Source organism: Nicotiana tabacum, chromosome 2 (assembly GCF_000715075.1).
Source record: "Nicotiana tabacum cultivar K326 chromosome 2, ASM71507v2, whole genome shotgun sequence".
NCBI classification, from domain to species: domain Eukaryota; kingdom Viridiplantae; phylum Streptophyta; class Magnoliopsida; order Solanales; family Solanaceae; genus Nicotiana; species Nicotiana tabacum.
In genome coordinates this window covers 80,954,756-80,982,604 of record NC_134081.1, presented here as the reverse complement: position 1 = coordinate 80,982,604, position 27,849 = coordinate 80,954,756, and the positions used below count along the sequence as shown (strand labels likewise).

The 27,849-nt window shown below is 40.0% G+C and overlaps 1 protein-coding gene across 1 annotated transcript; it reads right to left on the bottom strand.

Annotated features, from left to right (window-relative positions):
• Positions 1-72: 72 nt before the first annotated feature.
• On the bottom strand, positions 73-27,802 carry LOC107785202 (protein disulfide-isomerase 5-3). Its single transcript, XM_016606442.2, has 15 exons — positions 27,420-27,802; positions 25,930-26,020; positions 25,530-25,624; positions 25,021-25,078; positions 24,698-24,882; positions 24,555-24,612; positions 22,175-22,215; positions 21,960-22,034; positions 21,324-21,380; positions 2,059-2,125; positions 1,671-1,817; positions 1,080-1,304; positions 580-729; positions 410-487; positions 73-261 (listed from the first exon to the last, which is right to left on the bottom strand). The coding sequence occupies exons 1-15, from the start codon at positions 27,458-27,460 to the stop codon at positions 184-186; spliced, it is 1,446 nt and encodes a 481-aa protein (XP_016461928.1). The 5' UTR covers positions 27,461-27,802; the 3' UTR covers positions 73-183.
• Positions 27,803-27,849: the final 47 nt, after the last annotated feature.

Genomic DNA, 27,849 nt, shown 5'->3' with positions numbered 1-27,849 from the left:
TTCGACAATCGACACCAAGCCACATGCTACACATTTAACTAGAATATTCAATCATGCAGACCACCAGAACTCTTGCGGCAAGCAAAATGTTTTCAAGAGAAAAAAATCTAATATAGTATAACTTAAAAGAGTATATCCAGCTTAAATGTAGAAAATAAATTTATACCATCAGTCTACACTGACTTAAAAATTCTTTCCTAGCTCAACTTTTTTCACCATTCTCATTGTGTTGTGCAGAATAGAGTCCAATATGCCGGCAACCTGTAACAGCCATAAAGAACGAATATAGGGGAATTTTGATAAAAGATAACATAAATCAAAAGCCCAAAGAAAATTGTTCGTGAGTGAGTGGGCGCAGGTGAAGGAATGAAGGTGGGAGGAAAGGGGAAAGGCAGTTTTGAGAACTGACCGTAAAAACACCACCAATTATAGCACAGACATTTGTAATGAAGTGCGAAAAGGACTTGGATTCTTCTGTAATTAAGACCTGATAGCAGAGGACAGATATTGAGGATGAGAAACAAAAATAACAAATGTATGAAGGTCTACCACATAATCATGAAAAGCATTGATGAAAACCTGCATTGGGGATAGCTCATAATGAAACTTCGCTTCAGGTATATGAAGACTATGAACCAAACTACTATGCGCTGTGTACTCGTATTCCTCAACTAATTTATAAGATCTTGTCATCACCTCTGTTTTCACCACTTGAATAAAATGTTCAATCTGCAAATTACAGGTCAAGAAAATAAAAGGTAAGCTAGGTTTTCCGCCATCCTAGTAACTCTTTATGATCACACCAGATGAGTAAATATAACAGAGGAGCACCCAAAAACTTAGTGGAAAAAGGACCAAGCAGTTCCTGAGAATTTCTTCGTACTTTTTGGAAGATTTTATACACTGGAGCCAGTAAAAGCAGCAGAATGTAACATTCTAAATAAACTATTAAGGCATTGTCACCATTATGGTTTTAATTTCTGAAGGTTTGCAATCATTCATGTAGAAGTTGCTTCCACAAAAAGTTGTGGTCACATTTAAATAAAATAAGAGATGCCATACGCGGGTAGGAAGCTTACAGTAACATTTTCTGTAGAATCTCTTGGATTAGTAATATATGAGTTTCCATTCAACCGTTCATGGCTTTGACCCAAATGTGGCAGCAGTCTCTTGATATCACTCATAACCTTTGGAGTTATTGTCTTACCAAACGAAAAGCGGGAAATTACATGTGACATGTTCATCTGAGAAGCATCAAATGAATGAGCTGCTGAACGAGCTGATATGACAAGGTTGCCAGGAACCTGAACAGTACATAACATAAACTGATATATTAGTTTTTTGGGAAATTTTAAAATTAGCAAGACAATAGCGCATGAGCTTCTCCACAATCTTAATGCCTGAGATATCAAACTACTTAAACAACACATCATATTTCTCTTTATCTCCACCATCTTCTGCATGTTCTTTTAGTCTGCTTGCAGTTTTGTGGGGGGGAGGGGGGATGCAATGATCCGAAGAATAAAAGTAGATTTGATGCTCAACAATGGTTTCCGCCTGGTTGGCTGCCTCATCATGTTCTTTTCTCCGTATTAACACACCAGAATAAAAAAAATTAACAAAGAAATGTCCACCTATTCTTTACGGGCTCCCACTAATAATTTGTATACCTTCTTAACACGTACAAAACCTTCTATTCTGCATCCTCCAGTTACAGGAGCAGGTCTTTTCAAGTCAGTTGCCAGCTTGGTAGACGTATTATCTGAAGTAATCATTTGAGACTCCAACTTGATAGGTGCAATCAAATCTTCCATCATCTGCAGAAGATAAATCCCAGTCATCTCAACAGCATGAAAGCAATGATCCAATAACATCTAATGCCACACAACTGCCCCATGGCAGGGCACCGTGAAAAATTAGTTCAAAAGGTTATGCCCAGTGATTGTAAGAAAGAAGTGTGGACCAGCTCTATTTTCTTTCCTCAATCTTAACCATCCTTAAAATTTCTTTTTTTCATGCTTTCTTCTTTTCCTTATCCAAGCCCAACTATATCCTCACCTTGACTAGGCTATCTGTATCACGATCGCCATAGTACGACTCATGATCATGGTGTCCATGGTCCTCTCTGCATGGCAAGCACAGTAAACAATAAATACATTATAAGAACCAATGAACCATGCAAATGAGATTTAGGCTAAAAACCCTGAATTCACTAAACTTCCAAGTACATATTGTATCAAACTTAAATCAAGAAATTTAACAAACATTTACCAATTGGCAACAAAATGACTTTCCTTTTTTACCTCCACAATCCAGACACGTAATGCAGCTCTAATTATTCAGAAAGCAGAATTCTGTTAGCAACTTCAGCAGCGTTACTATGCTTATAACTCACAACAAAAGGTAGACATGAACTTCAAATAATTTATCATGCTCCTCAAAATTTCAGCATGAAAAGTGGAAACAAATAAAGATAAAAAACAAAGGCAGAAGATAGAATGATGAAGAAGAGGAATTTCAGTAAACTTTCCATGGCCGAGAGCAGCAATGATAAGGTTCTCAAACGTTCGTAAAGGGATCAAAACATAAAATAACTGAAAAAGTGCCTCTTTTAGCGTGCTAGCACAATCTAACACTATAAGAAAGCCCATTCGAAAGAGAAAAACTTATTAAAAGAGAAGACTATCTGGAGGGTAGTAGGGCACAAGCCCAACCCATACACAAATCTTTTTAATACAGCAGACATTGATTCTCTAGGATCAAAAATTTCCCCATCACTAGAAATCTCCACTTCTCACCGGGTAGAACAGAGATCAGAAGCCAACCTCTCAAAACTTAGCCTATCAGATGCAGACGATGAGGCCACCCCTCAACTGAAAATCCACAAACCATTGTGCATCACACATCAAAGCTTGGATTTGATTTCGATAAGTAGCTCAGATACAGAGTTCTCCTCTCATGCAATCGGTGAAGCTCTTCCACTAACATGGTATGAGGGCCATACAAATTGTCAGACAATTGACACATTCCAATGTATATATTAACACGTGTCATTACAGATCTCGATATTGAGCATTATAGAATATTAAATTATTAAAATAGAAGAAAAATACAAAATATTCACACGTATGGTATGGTTTCACAGTGTAATTGCTTCAATTATTTGCAAACATTGCCCCCATAATAAACAATGTATATGGGAATCCAATTATTGGAAATGACACTCGCAAAAATCACGGGCGTCAAAAGTCAAAAAGACTATGTAAAAGCACATGCGGTTGCCATTCAAATTGAGCATAATTTTTTCTTTCGGCCCATTGGCCCACAAGCACTCTTTTTGACCGTGAATATTGAAAATGAATATTGGTGCTTTAAATATGTTCAGAAAACCTTCATCCTAATACAGATCATGCTTGAGAGCTTCATAACACACTGTAAGTTCTCTCTCTCTCTTCTGGACTGCGTTCAGCCTTCTCCTACGTTTAACGCATGTTTACTCTTTTAGGATGGCATTCTTAGGAGGAGTCAATATCCCTTCAATGGCGCTTGGTTGCGGTGAGGTGGTGGCCGGCGGCTGCCGGTTCACTACCAAGCTGTTTAAAGCGAAGAAGAACAAGGCTGGACGGAGGCACAAGGCTCAAAAGCCGCCAAGCCGATCTAGGTCGTTTGTCCAGTCAAAGGCTGTTTTTCTGCCTTCGATCTCCGAAACTGAGGTCGTGCAAGCCATGCCAAGTGCCTGGCCAAGCTGGGGTTGCTGCGTAAAGGTCCTGTCAGATCTGGGCGAGATAGAAAAGCAGGAATAGAGAATGGGTAAAGCAAAGTGCATTTAGAGGGAGAATGGGTAAAGCATAGTGCACGTACGGCACTACATGGCATCCATCTCCTTCAAATATTATTATAAAAATATCTATAAATATATTCGCTTCGTTAGGGGCGGATTATTTATGCCACATGTATTTCTATTTTGGACGCTTATAATTATATGTATATGACACGTGTCACCTGCGACGATTGTGTATTGTGTAATGAAGAATATCGTATTTGAGAATATGATATTCGCACGGTGTTTTGTACCTGTATACTATGTTTAAATTAATTAAAGCTGTTAAGTTTACTTGACTTGTTCTGGCCCTAGCTGTCAGCTAAGCACGAAGCTTATGCCGTGTATATTTGTGGTTTTGCCAAAAAATAATAATAACTATAATGTTTATACAAAACAAAATAATACTAATGCAAAAAGACATAGATTAAAGTCAGCCTAGTAAAATTAGTAATGTAAAATTCCAAAATAATATTTCCATTAATCTGTACGTTATTGGCAATTAATACTACATAAAGACAAAATTTGTGCAAAACACCGATTGGATGATGAAAAAAGACACGGGAAAACGACGGAAATTAGGAAGTGTGTTTCGCTGTATTGCTAATACAGTATGAAAGTAGGTTCAGAACTAGTTATTTTAGTAGAGTGCGATCATCACCTTCAATTATGGTTGTCACGTGTTCGAATCCGCTCAATTCAAATAAAGAATGTCACTTTCAATCAAGCGTGGGCTCGATATCCCAGTGATAATAAATAAGTAGATGGCATCTTATTGCACGTGAATGATGCTCGGTTGGCATCTCGAAAAAAATATTCGCAATTGAAGGCGCCAGGCCACAACTTTATGAAGTGTGGCAAGCAGGATTCCACTTTGAAAGAGGTGTGTTACCCCACTATAAAATGAGTGCTCCCAAGACTGGCAACAAGTACAATTATTGGTCAGACCAACGCAAATTATTTACAGAGCGTTGAAAAAGTTAAATACGATCGAATCAAGTTCGCCATATAGGGACAGGTCCTTGAAAACCAAACTGTAACCCGACAACTCAACATGGTGCTTTAACTAGCGTTTATTCATCTCGTGATGCTGAAGATTGTTTAAATAATATTAAAAAGCATAAATAGTAAAAATTGCACAAGTCTTCATAATAGCAAGGATATTAATATATTATGTCGGTATCATTTCTTGAAATGCAGCTCTTCACAATTATATAAATAAGACCTCTGGGTTAGTATAAGTTCGTAGCTTAAATGATAGCAGATGAATTGTGCGCCCTATTTCAGACATTCGATCTGCGAGAGACAAAAGAGCATGAGAGATTGAAGGCGGAGCTTGAGGGTGCACTAGAGAAGTATCGTGGTTCTCTTCCTGACTCCGTGGACGTGATGGACACTGGGGATGAGTGTGTTGATCGGGATAGTGGGCTATTTTTCCTGTATATGGAATGCCCTGTAATGGCGAGTTGCTTGGCGCAACAATGTTTGGTTTCCAATATGAGCAACGGTGGCATAAGTGTCACTAACCTACCGCCATATCAGTTAGATGTGACCTTCTCTGAGGTATCCAACGTACTGGCGTCCCTCGGAGAAGGCAGCATAATCAACTATGGCGATCCGTGTCGCAATTCCTACTTTGCAGCTTTCGTTCCAACTAATCGTTTTGAGCATTTCCAGAAAATCAACCTCCTGACCATAAATGGTGGATCGGTTGACTACGACGTCTACAATCGCATGCCACAGGAGCGTGATTATCTCCCCTATCTCTTTCCCTGCAAGATCGTGGCACATGGATATTGCCGGTTTCATAATTAATGTTTTAATCGGCTCACCATGTAAAAGGGGCTGAGCAGTCATATGTCCTTACGGTCTTGGTTTGAGGGGTGTATGGGATGGCTATTTTGCTCGTGTGATGTTGTTGCTTCTAAATAAAGTATCTACCGTTGTTTTCTTTTCCTGTTTTCATGAGTGAATGTGCGACTGATTTGATAATAAAGCGGATAATATGTTAGAATATATATTTGTTGAATTTCAATAAAGTTCATCAATGGGAAATCACATTTGAAAATATAAGGACTTTGCAGTTCACAATAATTAAAAGTTTACATGCCCTTCTTGGAAAACGTGCAATGAATAGACCCTAAAGTAAAAATATATGCACGCCCATGTGCGTACGCGTAAAAGCACATGAAATAAAACTATAAAATATTCCATAAATATATTAGTTAAGCACACAATGTTACCGTTTGAATTCAACTTCACAAATAAAGTCAAGTAGGCTTAAAATATAAACAAATTCATATTGAATCGTCGCTTACATCAATTTTGATAAGTTCAAAACTTCATACAACTGAGGAGAAGGGTTCGAGAGTTCCTGAATGTGATAACGTCAAACTGATGCTATGTCTCTCACTAACCCTTCGAATATTAGTTGCGGAAGTCTGAATGACAATCTCCAAGATGGGCGAGCCATTATCATTTTCTCGCAAGTGTGGGAACGGCCGCAATATCGGACAGATCGGTGTGCCAATTTCGACGTGGAGCCAATTCCAGTTACGGTGGTTCAAAGCATACTCAGGAGAATACAGAAAACGGACAAGAGTTGTCACCTGCAGCTCCATACAGTCGCGGGTGCTTACAAGGTAAGAAGCGGTCCGGACGCTGGAAAGGTTCGGGATTTGCCATCTATAATGGTCTCGTTGAAAACTTGTAGTCCCGTGCAAGATATTTGGGCATTGGCAAGCAACATTGCAACTATTGCTAATCAGGAATCGGTTATGTTGTGTGTGGATAAGGTGGCGTTGGACGATGGCAACGCAGCTGCAACAGTAGCCGAAATTATGTTGAGCCCAAGCCGAGACATGACGTTTGATCGAGAACTCTTGAGGCAAATAGCAGCAAAATATGGTGGTGCGAGCAAGATCGATGACCATCCTATATTCGTGGTGGTCAATTTCAGCGGAGGTGACTTGTTTAAGGCTGGGTTGGAGGATGCAGCAAGCTATTTTTATGACTTAGTGGGCGTTACTAGTGTTAATCTTGGGTGCATGAATGTTTCCTTTCCTAGGGGACGAAAAACTATCACAACAGCACAGAATTTCGCGGCAATGATCGGCCGGATCGAAGAACTGGGGAGTGAAATTAAGCGGCGTCTCAAAATCACTTTTGCTGTGACTTGGGAACTGCTGCTTTCGAATGAGTTCAGGCCGCCCTACCGACACTATCTGATTATCGATCAGAGAATTTTCACATCAAAGTTGAAACAGGCTCCAATGCATTGGAGCGTTCGGGTGGTGAAACTAGACGAAAATCGGATAGAAATTAAAAGTCTTTGGTCTTCTGAGTTGGTTCTCAACGATCGGGTTGATGGAGGATTGGAAGCAGATCCGCTTATCGATCGAGGAAAAACCAGCTCAGGTACGCTTCTAATTAAGAACGTAAATTGGGAATCGACCTTGACTCGTACGCTCGGAAGCTATGTGATACCTGTGGAGGATGCCGAGATTGCAATTGCGGCTATGAAAAGTATGAGTAGGGCATCGGGCCGGTGGCCGTCCAAATATCACACCGAAGATCCCAATTGCTTGTCCTACGCGCTTTGGCTCTTGGTAAAGGCCAAGCCAATTGACAATAAGCCCAAAAGAAAAATAGATGTAATGGTAAGAGACGTATACCCAAGGCCTGTCAGGCCATTGCAAGAGCAAGGCCCAATCACTGCTCTACTGCATATAGGCTATCCCACAACGATATGTTTTCTTCTGAGTATACTGGAAACGTATTCGCTAAAAAATGCAGATGCAAGTGAAGAAGACTATCTGCGCTTTAACGAGGGTTTGCGACATCAACTCCCTGGTCCAGGTAAACTCGATGATTTACGAGCTGGAATGTCGGTACGGCCCTTTCGGAAAACGCGGAAGTTGAAAGAGGCACCGTTTTAACTTTCTCAAGTATGTTTAAGAGATGCAAAGCAGGTGCTATTTGGAATTGGATAATTATTTTTATATAAAAATGTTCTCGATCTAAGTTGTCGTTTTGAATTTAAGGATTTGATGATGTAATTCCTATTTTCAATCAATTTTCGTTTTTTTATTAAAGCATGGTATCGGAATATAGATCATCAAGATAAACGCTTTTTATTTAAATTATTTTTCGACTTCAAACTAAGACATTGATGGATTGTTAAATCCATTTCTGTCGTACATGGAAGGATGGTACATAGGAGAGAAATACTAATAATTTAGCTAAGGAAGTGACTTGCCCAGAGGGTAATCTAGTTGAGATGATTGACTATCATCTGGCCTTGCTATTAGGCATCGGAAAGTTTCGTCATCAGAGTTTCATAGACGTAGGCTGCTACCGCCAAATCGAGGCTGGCAAGACCCGCCGCTGAAAAGCTAGCAGGCCCGTCCAATCTTTCAATCTTCTCCATCAGCGCTGGATCGTTGAGGACTTCTGCGTAGTTTCGAATTCCATCATCTCTTCCATCTTCGGTCAGCTTCAAGTCATTGCTCGCGTAGTAACGAGCGATGGAGTCAGCACCAAAAGATTCCATTAACTCCATATCGTATACGACGAGAACGCCATCCTCGTTCATTACGAAAGGAATGTAGTCAGCCGGCAATTCGTCGACTCCAAGGGCCAAAGTGACGGCGTTGGGGGCTAACTCCTGTGTCTCAAAAACGGGCTTATTGGCACTCGTCGCAGTTATCACAAGTTTAGCGGTCCGCAGCAGATTGCGATCAATAACGGCCACAAGATCAAATTTCACTCTTGATCCATGCTTCTCGACCAGTTTGTAGTTTGATTTTCCGTGGTGGCTAAGCACCGCAACACGCTCTTATGCAGAGGCTGATATCTTGGAACGGGCCGGCCAACTTTTCAGTAGTTGGACTCGCTAGCTTCGATTTGGCCGTAGCCGCGCATGTCTATGAAAAACTTGCCAAAGCTGTCGTTCAAAAATACGTCGATCATGCAGCGTTAGTCCTGCTTGCTGATTGAATGGGCCGCTCGACAGACAAAGCTTGTCTCCATGATTTAGTACCATGCACCCTTTGCGTCTATGTATATGCACCCCAATCCATGCATCTTCTTTAGTTTATTGCATCCCTTAAGATTATTCCGTTAATATTTTAAGACGCACAACGTCTTCGCTAGGTGTGTTTTTAATATTGTAAAATATGCGTTAACACATTATAATTTGTATTTTTGTAATAACGTATAATATCCCCAATAATAATATATGCTATGCAAAAATTCCGTATATATGATATTATTGTTATTTTAAATTTCCCGTCAATATTAAAACATTCCGTACTTTATCATCTCATTTCCTCACATATAATATACCCGTTAGTATATCTTTGTCCATCATTTAGATAAGATTCGGACTCCACTCAATATATAGAGAGTCATTCTTAAATAATATTTAACCAACTCCCGATAAAATTAGAAATATTATATGCAATAATTGACACATTCCTTTTTGCATTAGCCGCCCACTATGCTATGAATTTATCCCCACACTATAAATGATGGACCTGAGCATTCGAATATCTTTTCAAAGACCACTATATTCCTTAGGCCCACCATCAACCCAGTTTGGCCTATTTATGCATACCTCCATTTCATCATGGGCAGCATCTGGCAATACCATTTGAGATAGAAAAGCGATTTCACTTCAAATTGCTGAAAAAATCTCTCAGAAACATTGGTCTGAAGATGATTTGGTCGAAGCAGATGTTCACATAACCCCTGCCCTCATCACCGAAGCTCTCATAGGCTACTGGGAAGCATATTCTCGAGGTCTCGTCGGCCACAAAAAAGTTTATCTTCCCTTCAGTAAAGATCCCAATGGGTGGAAGCAAGGGGCTCACGTTGGCTTCTTCCGAGAGTACTCCGGTATGAAAGATCTTCATTTTGCACCTGCGAACGCCGAACTTGGGAGGCCTCTTCGGCATGTGGATATTACACTTCGGACTAAAGAGACCGGGAACCGCATCATGTCGCTTGAAGGTGCAGCAATCTCAGATGGCAGAACTGGTTGGCTCGCGCTGGCCTGTATTGACCTCTTTCTGAAAGGCAAGCACGATATCGAGATTTTCCTTTTTGGTGCGGGAAAAGTTGCCGAGGCGGTGATCCTCGCTCTAGTTCCAAGATATCAGCCTCTGCATAAGAGCGTGTTGCGGTGCTTAGCCACCACGGAAAATCAAACTACAAACTGGTCGAGAAGCATGGATCAAGAGTGAAATTTGATCTTGTGGCCGTTATTGATCGCAATCTGCTGCGGACCGCTAAACTTGTGATAACTGCGACGAGTGCCAATAAGCCCGTTTTTGAGACACAGGAGTTAGCCCCCAACGCCGTCACTTTGGCCCTTGGAGTCGACGAATTGCCGGCTGACTACATTCCTTTCGTAATGAACGAGGATGGCGTTCTCGTCGTATACGATATGGAGTTAATGGAATCTTTTGGTGCTGACTCCATCGCTCGTTACTACGCGAGCAATGACTTGAAGCTGACCGAAGATGGAAGAGATGATGGAATTCGAAACTACGCAGAAGTCCTCAACGATCCAGCGCTGATGGAGAAGATTGAAAGATTGGACGGGCCTGCTAGCTTTTCAGCGGCGGGTCTTGCCAGCCTCGATTTGGCGGTAGCAGCCTACGTCTATGAAACTCTGATGACGAAACTTTCCGATGCCTAATAGCAAGGCCAGATGATAGTCAATCATCTCAACTAGATTACCCTCTGGGCAAGTCACTTCCTTAGCTAAATTATTAGTATTTCTCTCCTATGTACCATCCTTCCATGTACGACAGAAATGGATTTAACAATCCATCAATGTCTTAGTTTGAAGTCGAAAAATAATTTAAATAAAAAGCGTTTATCTTGATGATCTATATTCCGATACCATGCTTTAATAAAAAAACGAAAATTGATTGAAAATAGGAATTACATCATCAAATCCTTAAATTCAAAACGACAACTTAGATCGAGAACATTTTTATATAAAAATAATTATCCAATTCCAAATAGCACCTGCTTTGCATCTCTTAAACATACTTGAGAAAGTTAAAACGGTGCCTCTTTCAACTTCCGCGTTTTCCGAAAGGGCCGTACCGACATTCCAGCTCGTAAATCATCGAGTTTACCTGGACCAGGGAGTTGATGTCGCAAACCCTCGTTAAAGCGCAGATAGTCTTCTTCACTTGCATCTGCATTTTTTAGCGAATACGTTTCCAGTATACTCAGAAGAAAACATATCGTTGTGGGATAGCCTATATGCAGTAGAGCAGTGATTGGGCCTTGCTCTTGCAATGGCCTGACAGGCCTTGGGTATACGTCTCTTACCATTACATCTATTTTTCTTTTGGGCTTATTGTCAATTGGCTTGGCCTTTACCAAGAGCCAAAGCGCGTAGGACAAGCAATTGGGATCTTCGGTGTGATATTTGGACGGCCACCGGCCCGATGCCCTACTCATACTTTTCATAGCCGCAATTGCAATCTCGGCATCCTCCACAGGTATCACATAGCTTCCGAGCGTACGAGTCAAGGTCGATTCCCAATTTACGTTCTTAATTAGAAGCGTACCTGAGCTGGTTTTTCCTCGATCGATAAGCGGATCTGCTTCCAATCCTCCATCAACCCGATCGTTGAGAACCAACTCAGAAGACCAAAGACTTTTAATTTCTATCCGATTTTCGTCTAGTTTCACCACCCGAACGCTCCAATGCATTGGAGCCTGTTTCAACTTTGATGTGAAAATTCTCTGATCGATAATCAGATAGTGTCGGTAGGGCTGCCTGAACTCATTCGAAAGCAGCAGTTCCCAAGTCACAGCAAAAGTGATTTTGAGACGCCGCTTAATTTCACTCCCCAGTTCTTCGATCCGGCCGATCACTGCCGCGAAATTCTGTGCTCTTGTGATAGTTTTTCGTCCCCTAGGAAAGGAAACATTCATGCACCCAAGATCAACACTAGTAACGCCCACTAAGTCATAAAAATAGCTTGCTGCATCCTCCAACCCAGCCTTAAACAAGTCACCTCCGCTGAAATTGACCACCACGAATATACGATGGTCATCGATCTTGCTCGCACCACCATATTTTGCTGCTATTTGCCTCCAGAGTTCCCGATCAAACGTCATGTCTCGGCTTGGGCTCAACATAATTTCGGCTACTGTTGCAGCTGCGTTGCCATCGTCCAACGCCACCTTATCCACACACAATATAACCGATTCCTGATTGGCAATAGTTGCAATGTTGCTTGCCAATGCCCAAATATCTTGCACGGGACTACAAGTTTTCAACGAGACCATTATAGATGGCAAATCCCGAACCTTTCCAGCGTCCGGACCGCTTCTTACCTTGTAAGCACCCGCGACTGTATGGAGCTGCAGGTGACAACTCTTGTCCGTTTTCTGTATTCTCCTGAGTATGCTTTGAACCACCGTAACTGGAATTGGCTCCACGTCGAAATTGGCACACCGATCTGTCCGATATTGCGGCCGTTCCCACACTTGCGAGAAAATGATAATGGCTCGCCCATCTTGGAGATTGTCATTCAGACTTCCGCAACTAATATTCGAAGGGTTAGTGAGAGACATAGCATCAGTTTGACGTTATCACATTCAGGAACTCTCGAACCCTTCTCCTCAGTTGTATGAAGTTTTGAACTTATCAAAATTGATGTAAGCGACGATTCAATATGAATTTGTTTATATTTTAAGCCTATTTGACTTTATTTGTGAAGTTGAATTCAAACGGTAACTTTGTGTGCTTAACTAATATATTTATGGAATATTTTATAGTTTTATTTCATGTGCTTTTACGCGTACGCACATGGGCGTGCATATATTTTTACTTTAGGGTCTATTCATTGCATGTTTTCCAAGAAGGGCATGTAAACATTTAATTATTGTGAACTGCAAAGTCCTTATATTTTCTAATGTGATTTCTCATTGATGAACTTTATTGAAATTCAACAAATATATATTCTAACATATTATCCGCTTTATTATCAAACCAGTCGCACATTCACTCATGAAAACAGGAAAAGAAAACAACGGCAGATACTTTATTTAGAAGCAACATCACACGAGCAAAATAGCCATCCCATACACCCCTCAAACCAAGACCGTAAGGACATATGACTGCTCAGCCCCTTTTACATGGCGAGCCGATTAAAACATTAATTGTGAAACCGGCAATATCCGTGTGCCACGATCTTGCAGGGAAAGAGATAGGGGAGATAATCACGCTCTTGTGGCATGCGATTGTAGACGTCGTAGTCAACCGATCCACCATTTATGGTCAGGAGGTTGATTTTCTGGAAATGCTCAAAACGATTAGTTGGAACGAAAGCTGCAAAGTAGGAATTGCGACACGGATCACCATAGTTGATTATGCTGCCTTCTCCGAGGGACGCCAGTACGTTGGATACCTCAGAGAAGGTCACATCTGACTGATATGGCGGTAGGTTAGTGACACTTATGCCACCGTTGCTCATATTGGAAACCAAACATTGTTGCGCCAAGCAACTCGCCATTATACAGGAAAAATAGCCCACTATCCCGATCAACACACTCATCCCCGTGTCCATCACGTCCACGGAGTCAGGAAGAGAACCACGATACTTCTCTAGTGCACCCTCAAGCTCCGCCTTCAATCTCTCATGCTCTTTTGTCTCTCGCAGATCGAATGTCTGAAATAGGGCGCACAATTCATCTGCCATCATTTAAGCTACGAACTTATACTAACCCAGAGGTCTTATTTATATAATTGTGAAGAGCTGCATTTCAAGAAATGATACCGACATAATATATTAATATCCTTGCTATTATGAAGACTTGTGCAATTTTTACTATTTATGCTCTTTAATATTATTTAAACAATCTTCAGCATCACGAGATGAATAAACGCTAGTTAAAGCACCATGTTGAGTTGTCGGGTTACAGTTTGGTTTTCAAGGACCTGTCCCTATATGGCGAACTTGATTCGATCGTATTTAACTTTTTCAACGCTCTGTTAATAATTTGCGTTGGTCTGACCAATAATCTTGAGACAACAATTGTACTTGTTGCCAGCCTTGGGAGCACTCATTTTATAGTGGGGTAACACACCTCTTTCAAAGTGGAATCCTGCTTGCCACACTTCATAAAGTTGTGGCCTGGCGCCTTCAATTGCGAATATTTTTTTCGAGATGCCAACCGAGCATCATTCACGTGCAATAAGATGCCATCTACTTATTTATTATCACTGGGATATCGAGCCCACGCTTGATTGAAAGTGACATTCTTTATTTGAATTGGGCGGATTCGAACACGTGACAACCATAATTGAAGGTGATGATCGCCCTCTACTAAAATAACTAGTTCTGAACCTACTTTCATACTGTATTAGCAATACAGCGAAACACACTTCCTAATTTCCGTCATTTTCCCGTGTCTTTTTTTATCATCCAATCGGTGTTTTGCACAAATTTTGTTTTTATGTAGTATTAATTGCCAATAACGTACAGATTAATGGAAATATTATTTTGGAATTTTACATTACTAATTTTACTAGGCTGACTTTAATCTATGTCTTTTTGCATTAGTATTATTTTGTTTTGTATAAACATTATAGTTATTATTATTTTTTGGCAAAACCACAAATATACACGGCATAAGCTTCGTGCTTAGCTGACAGCTAGGGCCAGAACAAGTCAAGTAAACTTAACAGCTTTAATTAATTTAAACATAGTATACAGGTACAAAACACCGTGCGAATATCATATTCTCAAATATGATATTCTTCATTACACAATACACAGTCGTCGCAGGTGACACGTGTCATATACATATAATTATAAGCGTCTAAAATAGAAATACATGTGGCATAAATAATCCGCCCCTAACGAAGCGAATATATTTATAGATATTTTTATAATAATATTTGAAGGAGATGGATGCCATGTAGTGCCGTACGTGCACTATGCTTTACCCATTCTCCCTCTAAATGCACTTTGCTTTACCCATTCTCTATTCCTGCTTTTCTATCTCGCCCAGATCTGACGGGACCTTTACGCAGCAACCCCAGCTTGACCAGGCACTTGGCATGGCTTGCACGACCTCAGTTTCGGAGATCGAAGGCAGAAAAACAGCCTTTGACTGGACAAACGACCCAGATTGGCTTGGCGGCTTTTGAGCCTTGTGCCTCCGTCCAGCCTTGTTCTTCTTCGCTTTAAACAGCTTGGTAGTGAACCGGCAGCCGCCGGCCACCACCTTACCGCAACCAAGCGCCATTGAAGGGATATCGACTCCTCCTAAGAATGCCATCCTAAAAGAGTAAACATGTGTTAAACGTAGGAGATAGGAGAAGGCTGAACGCAGTCCAGAAGAGAGAGAGAACTTACAGTGTGTTATGAAGCTCTCAAGCATGATCTGTATTAGGATGAAGGTTTTCTGAACATATTTAAAGCACCAATATTCATTTTCAATATTCACGGTCAAAAAGAGTGTTTGTGGGCCAATGGGCCGAAAGAAAAAATTATGCTCAATTTGAATGGCAACCGCATGTGCTTTTACATAGTTTTTTTGACTTTTGACGCCCGTGATTTTTGCGAGTGTCATTTCCAATAATTGGATTCCCATATACATTGTTCATTATGGGAGCAATGTTTGCAAATAATTGAAGCAATTACACTGTGAAACCATACCATACGTGTGAATATTTTGCATTTTTCTTCTATTTTAATAATTTAATATTCTATAATGCTCAATCTCGAGATCTGTAATGACACGTGTTAATATATACATTGGAATATATCCTGCTCAATCAACAAATAGCAATGTATTAAGTGAGAAGATGCATAGGCATATTCTTATTTAATACATTGCTATTTTTGAAAGTCGTTACTTCTACCAGAGGAGCCTATCCTGCTCAAAATTAGCGCCCTGTGCATGATCTCGTAACCCTTTGCAACTCCTTGAGATGAGAGCCTCCAACGCAACTGATCACTTTCGGAATTGACGCGCATTGTCCAAACGCTAGGACCCACCAGGCCTACCATTTGTCAGATGTAAGTCTTTTTTGGAAAATGATTGGCGCAAATTCAGGTACCTTCGGCAGAATGGACAACACTCAGCAACTGAAACAATGTTAGTCTCAATTATTTGAGAGACATGATGTGACCTGCTGGCCACCAATGACCACCAATTTCCGCCAGCCAATCCGAGCTTCCATTGGATATGCTGCATGAGGAGACAAAAAAATGTGGCAGGCTTTTGAATTGAGGCCTCAGCTCCCTTTCTTGTCTTGGTATGGCCCTATTAATTCTCTTTCATTTTTAGAACTATTCGAAACTCAAGAAAATTTCCAGGGGAAGCCTCTCAAACACAAGCATGGCCGATCAAATACACGAGCTATGTTGGTCTGAGGAATCTCTATCGGCCTTTGGGATATACATTACACCGAAGCCCTGAAAGATTACTGGCACCTTTTCGCTGAAAGGCGACTCGGCCACGACAAGGTCTTCGTTCCACTTGATCGAGAGGGCTGTACAGAGGGAGCACTGGTGGATTTCGTCGGCAACTATTCGGGTGTGAAAAGCATCCATTTTAATCCGTCCAATGCGAGACACAAAGAGCCGACTTCTCACATTGACATCGTGCTTCGTAATCGTCTCACAGGGAGACGCCTCTTCTCTGTTGATGGGGTGGCGATATCGGAAAGGAGAACTGGCTGGCTGGCACTAGCATGCCTGAAGCTCCTATTGCAGGGCCGAAGCCAAATCAACGTCTTCCTATTCGGGGCAGGTAAAATTGCCGAAGCCATCATCCTCGCCCTCAATTGGGGAGCATCCGAAAGAATTCAACGAATCGCGATCCTCAGCCGCTGCAATAAGTCGAACCATGAGCTGCCCTGTGCATGAGAGGAGAAATCTGTATCTGAGCTACTTATCGGAATCAAATCCAAGCTTTAATACATAGGCATATTCTTATTTAATACCAGTCAATCAACAAATAGCAATGTATTAAGTGAGAAGATACATAGGCATATTCTTATTTAATACATTGCTATTTTTGAAAGTCGTTACTTCTACCAGAGGAGTCTATCCTGCTCAATCAACAAATAGCAATGTATTTGTCAGACAATTGACACACCCAAAATTACTATGACAAAGGCATGCAAGGCATTTGGGGTCAATGCGACTGGGTTTGAACATGATCTCCTGAATATAATTCTAAGAATTGAGCAAAGAAGACAAGTCCAAATTCAGCAGCAGGAGTCAAAAGGAAATTCTGTGAAAGGGAAGAACAAGAAAGAGGAAGGGAAAAGAAAGATGTTAGTTTGTAGGCTCAATTATGATAGGAAAGGGCAACATGACAAGGTAGGCAGAGGTAGGTACTACAAATCCTTCTCTGGATGAAGCTAAAAAGCCTGAGTTGGAATGTGCAGGGGATGAATGAGGAGGGGAAAAGGACTACCATTAATTCTCTCATTCAGAAATGAAAGGTGGATATCTTATGCTTGCAGGAAACTAAGATTGAGGACCGGAATATCAGAATGATTCAGCACTTATGGGGCAGCAGGTGGGCCGATTGGGATGAGCTAAAAGCAAGTGGTACAAGGGGAGGGATTGTAATGATATGGGACAAAAGACTATGGAAGAAAGTAGACGCTCATCAGGGATTATACTCTATGTCTTGTATGCTGGAAAGCACTCAAGAAAATTTCAGATAGTGCTTTTCAGGTGTTTATGGGCCACATAACCACATTCCAATCCAGATAGGGAGGTGATGTGGAGTGAAATTGCAGGGGTGAGGGGATTGTGGGATGGATATTGGGTCTTGGGGGTGACTTTAATATGTGCAGATTTGAGAGTGAAAGGTTAAACTGCATTAGAAGATCCAGGGCTATGAGAATTTTCTCAGACGTTATCCAAGACCTTGATGTCATCTATTTACCCATGCAGGAGGCTCATTATACCTGGTCTAGAGGTGAAAATTGCTTACAGGCATTTAGAATTGACAAATTTCTCATTTGTCCTGAATGGAACAATTCATTCAGAGCTGTGAGACAAATTGGCCTTCCAAAGGTGATATCAGATCACAGACCAATACTCTTGGAGAGCGGAGACTGGGATGCAACTCCTTCATATTTTAAATTTGAGAACATGTGGCTCCAAGAAGAAGGATTCCTAGACAAGCTGAAAAACTGGTGGCAAAGTTGCACTTTCACAGGTAGTGCAGACTTCATTCTACTACAAAAGCTGAAAAGCTTGAAGAAGGACATCACTACTTGGAACAAGGAAGAGTTTGGGAAGATAGAAACCAGAAAAGCCAAGGCACTAGATGAACTCATGGCATTGGAGCGGGCGGCAGAAAGAAGGCAGCTGACTTAATCTGAATCCACCCAAATGTTGAGTCTGAGAATTGAAATGCAGCAGATAGCCAAAGCAGAAGAAATATCATGGAGGCAGAAATCCAGATGCCCGTGGTTAAGAGAAGGAGACAGGAACACGAAATACTTTCAAAAGATGGCCAATTCACAAAGAAGAAAGAATCACATAGACAAACTTTTGGTTGGTGATGAAATCATAGAGGACAAAGAGGTGATAAAGAAGGAAACACTGGAATTCTATGAAAAGCTATACACTGAGCAAGAAAGTTGAAGACCTTCTGCCAATTTTGAAGGTATAGCATCCATCACAGATGAAGAGAGGAGTGATCTGGAAGCTCCCTTTGCTGAAGACGATGTGTTAGCAGCTATACAGTCAAGTGCTCCGGACAAAGCATTTGGACCTGATGGATATACAATGGCCTTCTACCAGCAGTCATGGGAGTTCATCAAGCATGACATCGTTGCAGCTATGAGTCATTACCATCAACAATGTTGGATGGTTAGATCATGCAAGTGCTCCGGACAAAGCATTTGGACCTGATGGATATACAATGGCCTTCTACCAGCAGTCATGGGAGTTCATCAAGCATGACATCGTTGCAGCTATGAGTCATTACCATCAACAATGTTGGATGGTTAGATCATGCAATGCTTCCTTCATTGCATTGATCCCCAAGAAAATTGGAGCACTGGAGCTTAGAGATTACAGACCAATTAGCCTCATTGGCAGTGTATATACAAGATCATAGCTAAGGTATTGGCAGAAAGATTGAAGAAAGTTGTGAAAAAATTGGTCTCAAATCAACAGAATGCCTTCATTAAGTGAAGGCAGATTACAGATGCTACACTGATAGCAAATGAGGTTCTTGACTGGCAACTGAAGCAAGGGGGAATAGGTATCTTATGCAAACTGGACATAGAGAAAGCTTTTGACCAACTTAATTGGTCTTATCTCATCTCCATTCTTAGGCAGATGGGATTGGGAGAAAGTTGGATCAAATGGATTAAATTTAACATGTCCACTGTGAAATACTCTATCCTGATCAATAGAAGTCCAGTTGGTTTCTTCTCTCCACAAAGGGGCTTGAGGCAGGGAGACCCCTTATCTCCATTCTTATTCATCCTAGCAATGGAAGGATTAAGTAGAATGCTAGATAAAGCTAAGCAGATGCATTGGATTAGTCGCTTTGATGTTGGGAGAAGCAATTCAGTAAACATCTCACATTTGCTCTATGCAGATGATACTCTGATTTTCTGTGGGGCAGACAAAAATCAGGTGCTCTATTTGAACCTAACTCTACTTATTTTTGAAGCTCTTTCAGATCTGCATATCAACATGCTCAAGAGTGTGATTTACCCCGTAAATGAGGTGCATAACCTGGAGGAATTGGCATGAATACTGGATTGTAGCATAGGGACTTTCCCAACTACCTATCTGGGGCTTCCACTAGGGGCCAAATTTAATTCAGAAGCAATATGGAATGGGGTAATTGAAAAAAGGCTAGCATCATGGTGGTTGCAGTATATATCAATGGGTGAAAGATTGACCCTGATCAATAGTGTCCTTGATAGCATCCCCACTTACTATATGTCGCCATTAGTAGGGTCCTGAAACAACTTGACAAGATCAGAAGTAAGTTTTTGTGTGAAGGGAACATGGATCACAAATTTCATCTGGTCAAGTGGTCTAAGGTTCAATTACCAAAGCACCAAGGCGAATTAGGCATAAAAAACTTAGCCCTTCATAAAAAATGCTTGTTAATGAAATGGCTATGGAGGTACACACAGGAGGAGCAATGTCTTTGGAAGGAAGTTGTCAACGCCAAACATGGAGTCCTGAATCATTGGTGCACTAAATTATCAAGAGCACCCCATAGAGTTGGAGTCTGGAAGAACATTTGTAAGCTATGGGAAGAATTCTCAGTGAACAAACACTTTGTAGTAGGGAATGGTCAACATATCAAGTTTTGGAAGGACAAGTGGTTAGGAAGCACTGCTTTGATGAATGATTACCCTGCAATATTTCAGATAGCCAGAGATCCAGATTCAACAATCTTGCAGTGTAGGGAGGGCGACACCTGGAACATACTATGCAGAAGGAACTTGCAAGATTGGGAATTTGAAGAGCTAGTCAGACTACTAGCCACACTGAATGGCTACTCCAGTAACAACCTAGTACCAGACCAGTTCAGATGGGGGAATGCACATGCAGGAAGGTACTCCGTGAAAGCAGCCTACAAGTTATCAGAAGCTCAAAATGCAATAACCGACCACTGGCCTTGGAAGCTAATATGGAAAGTTAAACTGCCACCTAAAGTTGCGTGTTTCAACTGGACTGCTCTCCATGGATCATGTCTAACACAAGACAATTTAGTCAGAAGAAATTTTCAGATTGTCAATAGATGTTACATGTGCCAGAGGGAGGTAGAATCACATAACCATCTATTCCTACGCTGCCCAGTTGCAGCAGATCTTTGGAATATGTTTATTTCTCTTTTTGGACTCAGATGGGTCATGCCACATAACATCAGGGAGGCTTTTGAGAGTTGGAGCTTTTGGAAAGTTGACAGCACCATCAAGAAAGTCTGGAAGATGGTTCGTGCTGCTATCTTTTGGAGTATCTGGAAGGAAAGGAATAGCAGATGTTTTGACGGACTATCAACTACTTTCCAATCTCTCAAAGCTAATTGTATTATGTTTTTATTCACTTGGGTTTATTTATCCCCCATAGATTCCCCTGATAGTTATTTGAATTTTGTTAGCTCCTTAGTATTGGCCTGAACGTCTGTATTGGAGCTGACATTATTCCTTTTTGCTATAACTCTTTTGTAACTATTATGCATCTTCTTGATGCCAGCAATGAAATTAATTACTTCATCAAAAAAAAAAAACATTGATACACATATGCAACTTAGTCGCACAATAATGGCCTAAATTTTCGAACATAATGAAAGCGCCTAACAAGGGATTTTGTTTTTCTTACTGAATTTGAGAGGATTTGGAATCACAGTCAAACTAATAAAATATGAAGGACATTAAACATACTGTATAAATTTTAAAAAGTTAGATAGTAGTGGTGCAAGTTCATAATTGGCTAAGGATAAGTTAATGATTTACCTAAGATCAGATCCTTTTCTGAAGATGCGAATGGAGGGATACCCTTGTATGTGATTCCTGAACATTTATTATTAGATGATTGTAAGGCATAAGGATAAAAATGAAATCATAGCTAAAAAATCATAAACGAAAGAAACGTTAGTTCAGGCAACTCTAAGCACTTCCATCCAAACTATTTAGGCAACACAAGGCCTCCCTCTTATTAAAGCATAAAATATGCAATGTCCAACCAAATCTCCTCCTTTATTCAGGTGATATCAATTTTTTTCGAGTTCCCCATCATGGACTCATGACCCAATCAATCAATACTGCAGAATTTGAGAAACTGAATTGAAGGCAGAAGTAACTTCAGCATTAGATCTGTGATAGGCGAGGTAAAATTACTACTCCCCTAAACTAACTGAACCTCTCATGATTTGAGAATCTACCAGACGTTTGTACTCAAAGAACTGAAGCTCAGCCATGTAGAGCCTACTTTTTTCCATCTTTGAAATTGTGAGGAAACAATTAGATTAACTGTCTTTTCTTGAACATAAAAACAAAGACAAGTATAGCAAAGTTGTAATTTTTTGGTCAAATGTAGGTTTTACCGGACAGTAACAGCAACAACCTCTATATTGTTCACTCAAATAATACCTTCTACACAAATCAACTTCTTCAGTGCAATCAACTTTTGCCACAAGAATACGCCCATCTGTTTCGCGGTCATATCTGAAAAATTGCAAGATGGAACTTAGAATTAGCATATCAGCATGGGGATTGTTCGAAGCTCCATTTCAGACATGAGAAGGAGTTCAGCATATACTATTTTTGACAGAAGTTGTGAAAAATATATGGGCAACAAAGTGGACCTCTCTCGTATAATATTGGCTGCTTTCTCCCATGAAGGTTTCTGAGACAAAACAAGAAAAAAAATTCAGAAAAAGAGAAAACGTTAGCTATTCTAAGATGAACAGGTTAACCTTTCTTAGTTTAACCAGAGGATAGCCACAACCTGTTTTATAGAAAATTGTCTGATTATTTAAGCTGGAAATAGACAGGCATAGAGCAAGGAGCACACAGAAGAACTGCCTTACTGCGTGAATGTATTATTTTCCAAAGGACATAAAGTAAATATACACGAAATGCATGAAACATCCTAGTCTAGAAGCCAAGATTTACAACTGCAGACACAGAAAAGGACACTTCTATACCTAATCTTCCAATTGCTCTTGATAAATGGCAGGTTCGATCTCTCATAAGAAACATCATAATCCTCTGCATACTGAACATAGATATAATGGCATAAAGGAAAATCACTAGAGAATGAAATCAGAGCGACATTTCTATGGTGTAAAAAGGACTTGATTCAGTCATATTATACTTCCCATGAGCTTGTTTCTCCCAAACTAAAATAAGCAAAATGGAGAACAACAATAATCCATTAGACTCGCTTTGCTTGGTGTGCTGCTGGCGATAAGCCCCAAAAAGACACCATCTAACCACAACAAGAGATCTTAAAAGCATGACTGTCTCATTTTTGGACAAGAAGAGGCAACTAAAGAAAGGCTTTTGGTCCATACAAGCAGATTACAGCTACAATCCAAAACCTATCATTGAAAAGGTTTTGGCCATAATATTAGATCCCAAATGCCCAAAACAACATGGAATTCACTGGAGTGCACGTTAAGCTAATTAATCCAGTAACATTACTCAAATTTAGACAACTTCTGCTTTCATGGTTCTTTTTACTTGACCCCCAAATTAATGTGTCTGATCGAGCAAACGGTCCCAGAAGTTCCAACCTGAGTTTAAGGCCATCAGCCAGTCCAGCCTCAAGCAAAAACTAATCATGCCATGTATCCTCAGGGAAGACCAAGCTAGAAAAATATGCACGCATATAGCAGGTTTAGTTTTGTTCTATTTGGAAAGCTGCCTAGATGTTCAGCAGGTTACTATTATTGGCAGTTTTTATTTTTCCTACAGCTAATGGAAACTACCATCTATATTGCAGCTACTGAAAAGTACCATACAAATTCGGTACTTAAGGAACTTTTTTTCTTAGAGAGAGGTAATTGCATATAAAAGCGGCATTAAGGAAGTGATGAAGTATTTGCAGGTGAGCAAAAAGCAAAAGAAGAATCCCTTTCCAACCTTATAGGGATTCTAAGAGGCTAAGTATTGATTCTGATTCATTTACAAATTCCTCCTTACACCAAAAAGAAAACAAATGTATACAGTTAAACATGATCGGTTGAATTGAGTTAAGTTTATCTTGAAAACATCTATGTTTCCTTTCTTTACAAGCGCTCCAGCCCCAGTTCCAGCAATGTAGTAATTGTATGGTGTTTCTTGGCATAACTCGTTTCAGATCTGCTACGTTCAGAAAAAAGTCCCATAGTTTTGATGTCACGGGTTCAAGCCGTGGAAACAACCTCTTGCAGGAAAGCAGGGTAAGGTTGCGTACAATAGACCCTTGTGGTCCGGCACTTCCCCGGACCCTGCGCATAGCGGGAACTTAGTGCACCGGGCTGCCTTAGTTTTGATGTCACCTTGCAATGAATGAAAATATGGTCTATAGTTTCTGATTCCTCCCGAATATTTGGCATCTGCTGCACAAAAAGATGCCCTTTTTTCTGCATGATCGAATTGACCCCGGCTGACAGAGGATTCCAGATCCTTCTGCCATACCTTTTTCTTTTCACTGGTGGTTCCCTAGCCGTTACCACTTATGAGGAGGTTTTAGCTTTGCAGAGTCAATTTTTTTCTCGGATAAATATAGGACTTAAAACTCATAAAATTAGAGTTCTTTATATAAGCTACAAACACATTGCTTAAGTGCTTTGCTGTCTAAACAACTGCCAAACCTAAGACCTTTAAACTATACACTAGTTGAGCACTTGAGCTAGTGTATAATTCTTATCTTCTTCTTCTTACAATTTAATTAAGTAATCTGGTTTTCATTTTTATATGAATAGTATGCTCTCTTTTCCCTCTATCCAATTCTTAGCTGCATAAAAACAAGCGTACAGGTATTAATAAGTGCATATTCATAAACAAAATCCTGAAATTAGCCCGTTCCCCAGATCATTATGAGAAAGACAGGACATCAATAACCCACTCTCACACAGCAAATCCACACCTCTTGGCATTAAAGCAAGTCATATAAATCTACAACTCTCTGTTTAACCTAGCCTACAACCAGAAACAAGAAGAGAAGAAAGTAGCAGTTTGGTTGAAATAGATAAATACCAGTCGGTTGCTCCAATAGCACCAAGGAGCAAAGAAATTTACAACCAAAATTGGGAACCTGTAAAGAGAGTGACAATAAAAATAAAGAGATGAACATTAATGAAGTTAAAACAGATGACAAAGGTGCATAGCTAATAACTCACTGGTGAGATACTCTATCAAAACTGTGTCCATTTAGGGAAACAGCTCCTTCACCATATTCCTCGTCATCTTCTTCATCATGTTTGATTTCTCTTGCAGTTGATCCCGAATGAAACTCAGAGCCAGTAGGTCTCAAGTTTTTATCAATGGAATGCTTGCGTACTGTTTTGGTTATGTTCAGCCTATTCTGAGAGTAATATATACAAATCTGTTAATCATGAATAAACAAAAAGCTAATGGCTAATTACATCAAACTGCATGATGTTTTGATAAAGCATTTTCTCTTTCAGATTATGAAGTCCATAATAAGTGAGTTGAAACTTACTGTTCCTAAGACGTCACTCACATCCACTGATGCAAATTCACAAGACAGTGCCGGAAAACTGCACGACAAGTTTCGAAAGTGTTATGGATAAAATTACAGAAATGATTTGCTTAGTAATATCACATAATAGAAGGGAATGCATGACTTGAAAATCAACTGAAAACATGAGGACATTGTAAGCATCTTGAAATATCTGAACAGACACAAACAACTAGCAATATAGTTTACTCCTGCAAGAGAAGACCCCCAAAAGTGTTGTATTAGTACTGACATAAATAATCCAGTAACACATTCATTAATATGTAATCAACTTCTTGGTATGACCCAGTTTACTTTTTTTCACATGTAGTGTGATCATTTGTGTCAACAAAAAGTTGAGAGTAGAAAAATGTTAAACAAAAGTGCCTCCACTTCAGAAATGGATAATATCTATATGCCATGCATTTAGTAGAAGAAAAAGGGAAAAAGGGATACTGAATGTTCCTTCCCAAGATGTGTCAGAATCATACCTCATATTAAATTCAATTCGTAAGAATTCCGCATCAGAACTCTTATCAACAACAACGGATGTAGTGGTGGTCACTGTCAAATAGTTATTTAGTTCCTACAAGTTATAAACACGATTGAATTAAAACTACTTCCCCAATGAGGAGCTAGTCAGTGAGCTACAAGATAGCTGACAAATATACAAACATTGATGATCATTGCTTCTGATAATATGAACTTGAAAGCAAATGTAATAAAACAAGGAAAACAACACCAGTATTTAAGATACAATTGTACCAGCAATTTAGGATTACGTATCTATTTTAAAGCTAGTAGAAATTGGTGCTGCAACAATTGCACTTAATTCACTATCTTCTACCACTTGTTCTTTAAATATGAAGGCAAATAATTTCGACTTCCTACCATTCCAAAGAGAAACATCATGGAAAGCGCTGCTACCATGGACAATCCAGCACCAGATAATGATGCCTCTGTCAAATCTCGGGGAATTTTCCTGCAGTAAAAAATTAAAATAAATTTACAGTACATTCTGAAGAAGTAGTTTCGAGGATTGTTGATGCAAGATTTCACCCAATTGAGGACGCACTCGCACAAATTTTTTATACGCATTAAGCCAAGGTAAAGTAAAGAATTCATAACCTCCATGGTCGTGCATCTTGGAACTGTAATGCACTCTATTGAAATGGTTAGTTAGTAGAGATATTCCCACAAATGAACTTTTCTCCAATGGTGCTATAATTCCTATTACTATCCCTTCGTTCACTCTTTTGGTCTACCTACATTCCAGGAAATTCATACTGGAGACAAGAAGATGCTACAATTAAACTGTCATTCCAGGTTCCCTTCCCCTCTTTGTTAAAGGGAACAGTTAAACAGAAGATGAAAACTAGAAAATCACAATAGCTGGGAGAGGAGAAGCCGTGTGTGTGTGTGTGTGTGTGTGTGTGTGTGTGTGTGTGTGTGTGTGTGTATATATATGTAGCTCACAATCTTCCCATCGTTTTGTTGTTCTACCAAATATTGGTTTCTGAAAGCTATTCAACCAACATGACATTCACTAGCCTGCCAAATAATCACATAAATACTTGGAAGATAGAGAGTGAGAACTCCTTACGGCTTTGCCTATCAACTTAGAATTAGAAAGAATTGTATGAAAAAAACAGCTTTTAACTGCAGAAGCTTTGTCTTTAAGTGCTACGTTGACCTTCCTTTGGATAGATAGAGAGCACATTCTGTTACAATATGCACTCAATCTAGATTCTGTATCTTCCTTTTTCCCTTCCGCTAGAAAGAAAGCATTACCACATGTTTCTTCCTCTTCTAAATATATTTCATCCTCCTATTGTCTCAAAAATATCCCTCCAAGAAAAAGATGAAGAGCAGCGACAGCAAACTAATTCCTAGACATTTACAGGTCACAAAAGGAGAATGACACCACAGCTAGCTTCCTAGTTTAACAAGGAAAGACAGGAGTATTCTATAGATGATCGTGTTTAAGCGTATACATGCAAGATCGTGTATACATGTGTGATCAGTGATGAAACAATAACTTGATAGGTAATGCAACTGCAATTTTGTTGAAAAATCAAGTTACAGACAATTAGACAGACATAAATACAAAAAGACCGACATTTTGATCTCTAAAGGTAACAACTATATCAGATTTGAATCACTAGCCATTTTCACTAACTTCAATTAATTCACTTCAAAAAATTTAAAACGAAGTAAATCAACACTAGTACGCGATTTGGCAGTAACAATACAACCAAATTTGCTGTTTTCGCGGTAAAAAATGATTTTGATAACAGCATGTGAAGGAAGTCGGGATTGTAAAAAAATGAAAAGCACACCGGCAATCAAATTAATTGAATATGAAAATTGAGAAAACAAACCTGTAAAAGTCAACAGATTTGAGCTTAGCCGTGGACACCATGGTTATTGAACAAAGCAGAGCTCCTACAAAAATGCCAAAGCTAATACTCCTAATATAACAATCAACAGATCTGCAAAATCTCCACAGGCACACACGCAGAAAAGATAGAGATGTTGGATTTAGCTATGGGGTTTTGAGGAGAAACGAAAGCGAATGCGGTGGTCGGCGTTCACAATCGATTTCTCGAGAATTGGGAGGACTCAGCTGTATCTGCGGGAGTGTGTGTGTATAGTCCCCGCAGGCGTTTCAAGCGGGATGGTTATAATCTGGCTACCGGCCACCCCCACCACTGTCTGTGCGTTGCAATTTTTATTTCGTGACCCGTCTGAATCTAACGAAATTAAGAAAGTTATAATTATGGGATTATAATATAATTTTTTTTAAATATA